General features: G+C 34.2%; 1 protein-coding gene across 1 annotated transcript; it reads left to right on the top strand.

The window, feature by feature from the left end:
* Nucleotides 1–286: 286 nt before the first annotated feature.
* On the top strand, nt 287–1764 carry LOC132048805 (uncharacterized). The gene is made up of 4 exons (XM_059439489.1): nt 287–397; nt 517–1171; nt 1319–1416; nt 1669–1764. Exons 1-4 carry the CDS (start codon nt 287–289, stop codon nt 1762–1764), a joined length of 960 nt encoding a protein of 319 aa, XP_059295472.1.
* Nucleotides 1765–4283: the final 2519 nt, after the last annotated feature.

Here is a 4283-nt window from a genome sequence, read left to right as displayed (position 1 = left end):
GAGTGGTGCTCGGTAGTCAGCTCCGGGTACCCGTTATGGCCCACTAGTTGGGGTCGTGACAAAATAGCTCTGCCAACTTTTGGTATGATAACTGGACCAAGTTAGGCCCTCTTATAGATGTGATGCCTTCTAATTTTCCAATGGATGAGAGCATTCAGGATGTGGATGAAATGATGATGAATGCAAGATAGAGTATTCCAAAACTGCAGCAACCAATTCCTAAGGATTTAGTAGAGTACATTCTGCAAAAAAGTTTCTGGAGATGCAGTGAATCACTCAATGGACAATGCCTGGTGGCTACTTACTGGAAATGGCAAGTTCACAGTATCAAGTGCATGGGATAAGCTCAGACAGAGAAAGGATCATAACTGGTTTTTTTAGCAAATATAGACTAAAGGTTTGCAGTTCAAGATTGCATTTTTCTTATGGAGAGTTTGGAAGCAGAAATTACCATTGGATGATGTATTAGCTAGACTAGGCATATCTATTGTTTCTATCTATAGATGTTGTTCTCAGTCACAACAAAAAACATTGGAACATACCTTCTTGACAGGAGAGTATGCAGCAGGAATATGGATAACATTCTCAGATGCAGCAGGAATTCATGGTCTTTTTGTCCAAGTGAAGCAAGCAGTCAAGAAGTGGTGGGATGCAAAATGTTCAGTCAAGTTAAAGCCATTATATCAGGCAGCACCTCCTATTATATTATGGCAACTATGGAAAAGAAAAAACACATTTCTGCATGGAGGGACAATGTCTAAGTATAAGGTGCTATATGACATTAATCTGAATTTAGTGCAATTGGCAAGAACTAAGCACCCTTGGATGAAGAATTTGTCCAACTCATGGCCTCATCTGGTGCAACAGCCTGAAGATTATAGACCTCAGATGATATTTACTTTGGTACAGTGGACAAGCCCACCTCAAGGATGGTTTAAATGTAACAGTGATGGTGCATCAAAAGGAAATCCTGGACCTAGCTCATCTGCATATTGTGTTAGGGACAGTGTAGGGGAGTCCATTAATGCCAATGCAAGGACAATAGCAAATACACATTGTCTTGTAGCTGAGGCAAAAGCAATGTACAATGGTAGAGTTTACTGTGTTAATAACCAATTGATTCCATTATTTGTAGAGACTGATTCATTAACTCTGGTGAAGATAGTTGAAGGTGAATAGGAAGTGTCATGGTCAATCAATATGGAGGTTCACAATATCTTAGCATGGACGAAGAAAGGGTTAATACACATTGGCCATGTCATGAGAGAAGAAAACTTGCTGGCTGATTTTTTTGCTAACCATTTATTTGATTTTGCAGGTACAATTAACTATAATAATTTTCAGGAATTACCAGTAGCTGCAAAGAAGCTGGTTAACATTGATAAAATGCACATTCCATCATTCAGATTCAAGACAGTATATACAAGGAACCAGATTGAAAATCATTTAAGGACCTTCCACCAGTGGCGGATGCACAGCCAACCGAGGGTGTTCACCCGAACACCCTCGGCAAAAAATTACAGTCTATATATAGGGTAAATTTTCTGTATTTATGTGCATATATTAACTTTCGAACACCCTCGGCAAAAAATTACAGTGTATATTTAGCTTCCTTTTTTTTCCGAACACCCTGGATGAAAATCCTGGATCCGCCCCTGCCTTCCACAGAATGCAGTAAACAACTGCAACAATTTGAAGAGGAAGGAAGAGTACAAGAGAGTCAGCAACAATAGATATAAGAAGTTTAGAATTGAAGATCAGTAGACATAATTTCTGTTACTATGCATTTTCTATCCAATGTGTGGTATTAACTTGATGTTCAGGCTATTGGAAGAATTTGTATAGTAATGGAAAGTCAAGTGTGCTGATGAAGTATACAGAATAATGCAGATTCATCGAGTACATGCAGATGAGTAAAGAACAAGTCTTTAACGTACTCAAAATTCAAGTTAGAAGGATTCTTCTGAGATTATTGATTTCATAGCACATTCTTCTGAGATTATTGATTTCATAGCACCTGCTGAGAGCTCTGAGGTTGCTTCCGGTGAAATCAGATCAAGACTTGGATAGTTTGTTGTTTTTAGCCGTTGTTATTTGTTTGCTTAGACCGCTTAGTGCATGTTTTAGGCACTTTTGGCCTTGTGTTTTCATTGTTGTTTCTGTATAGTTCTTTTGTTTTATAAAATCAAAGCTAACATAGTGTTAGCTGCTTTGATTAAAAAAAGAAAATGAAAGCTTAACCATAGTCTTTCATAATAAACATTTAAATTATTTATCTACTTAATAATACTATTAATTATTAAGTAAATCTATTCATGTCCTTATTCGTAATTTGACATTTAACATTAATTTTTTTAAAAGCACTTTTGCAAAAAAAAAAAAAATTCAAAATAGAAGTTTGGTCAAACAGGCTATTAAACTTAGTGCTCAATGGGGAGTCCGGAACCAAAATGACTCAATAAAAAATCAAGTGAACCAAAATACCCCAACAAAAAAAAAAAAAAAAAAAAGTTACAAAACTTACTGCGCTAAAGCAGTTCACGGAGACGGAGCCATTAACTGCTTTAGCGCAGTATTTTACTGTGCTAAAGAGTTTTTTTTTTTTGTATAGCGCAGTAAAATACTGCGCTATAGCAAGCACTAAAAAAAAATTTGGTAAACTTTTTTTTTTTTTTTTTTTGCAACACTTAGTGTGTTTTTTCATACTTTGACCGACCATTAGCCGGGTGTCAAGACTCCGAAACGTCAATATTTTATATAGAACCTGATATATTTTTCTGCGTACAATAATGTAGGCTCAATACATCAAGGATACGTAGACGTTCGGATCGTCATTTTGGAGGTTGAAAAGGTGCCCGAGGTAAGTTTTGTTTGAAAAAACTTAGTGTTTGACTGTTAGGTTATTTTAGTCAACTTTATATGTCGAGAAAATTAGTCAGCTTTATTTTCAAAAATTGAAACCACAGAAGTGAAATTGACATTCACCAGCTACATTACCCTGGGATTTTTACGTTGAAATCTATTGTATATCATCATATTATAAGTAAATAAAACTGAAAATTCCACGCCAATTTGGGGGAAAATTAAAATTGAATGAGATAAAAGGTGTTTTTTTTTTTTAAATTGGCTCGGCCTAACGGCGGTTTGTCCGTATAGATCTCAGAAAAATACCCAAAATCAAAAAAAAAAAATCGCGTAAATCAGACGTCCGAGCGTAAAGTTATGACCATCTACAGTTTGACCACTTTACAACTAGCTTTTTCTCTCTATATTTTTTAAATACTTTTTTATCAAATTGAATTAGATTTATATTCAAAATAAAGTTATGTCTTGATTAAAAAATAACACGCTTAAATCAAAATCTTAAAAAATAAAACACTTAAACCTAAAGTTTCCAAACAAAATTTACTTCGGGTACATTTTCAACCCCTAAAACGACGATCCGAACGCTTATGTATCCTTGATGTATTAAGCCTATATTATAGTACGCAGGAAAAAAAATCAGGTTCTAAGTCTTTATACACGACTAACGTTGGTCAAAGTATGGAAAAGAGAACTCTAAGTGTTGCAAAAAAAAAAAAAAAGATTTATTAAAATAAGATGTTGCGATCTTTTTATGGAATAAGTGTGTTATTTTTTAATGCGTAACTTTATTTTGAATATGTTGCAAAAAGAAATCGCCTAAATCGGACGTTCGAGGGCAAAAAATTGCGTATATTAGAAATAAAGTTACGCATTAAAAAATAACACACTTAAATCTAAACCCTAAAAATAAAAAAATTTAAGCTAATGACAACAAGTCTTTAAATAAAAATGGACGTCTATGTATATAGAACACTCAAACCTAAAGTTTTCAAATAAAACTTACTTCGGGCACCTTTTCAACCCCTAAAATGACGATCCGAATGTTTACGTATCCTTGATGTATTGAGCCTATATTATTGTACGTAGAAAAAAATATTAGGTCCTATATAAAATATTGAGGTTTCGGAGTCTTGACATATGACTAATCATTGGTCAAAGTATGAAAAAAACACTAAGTATTACAAAACAAAAAAGTTGGCCAAAAACACCAAGTTTTTTCAAACAAAACTTACTTTGGGCATCTTTTCAACCCCTAAAATGACTATCCGAACGTCTACGTATCCTTGATGTATTGGGCCTACATTATTGTATGCAGAAAAAAATATCAGGTTCTACATAAAATATTGACGTTTTAGAGTCTTGACACACGACTAATCATTGGTCAAAGTATGAAAAAAATACTAAGTGTTACAAAAAAA

Source organism: Lycium ferocissimum, chromosome 3, assembly GCF_029784015.1.
Source record: "Lycium ferocissimum isolate CSIRO_LF1 chromosome 3, AGI_CSIRO_Lferr_CH_V1, whole genome shotgun sequence".
In the NCBI taxonomy this organism is placed as follows: domain Eukaryota; kingdom Viridiplantae; phylum Streptophyta; class Magnoliopsida; order Solanales; family Solanaceae; genus Lycium; species Lycium ferocissimum.
This window is presented reverse-complemented; position numbering and strand designations above follow the sequence as displayed.

Excerpts from the sequence above, each read along its gene's own strand:
- LOC132048805 (XM_059439489.1), top strand. The coding sequence starts at position 287 with ATGCCTGGTGGCTACTTACTGGAAATGGCAAGTTCACAGTATCAAGTG. Across the intron at positions 398-516 it reads TTAGCAAATATAGACTAAAG|TCACAACAAAAAACATTGGA; the intron begins GTTTGCAGTTCA and ends TGTTGTTCTCAG. Across the intron at positions 1,417-1,668 it reads CATCATTCAGATTCAAGACA|AATGCAGTAAACAACTGCAA; the intron begins GTATATACAAGG and ends TGCCTTCCACAG.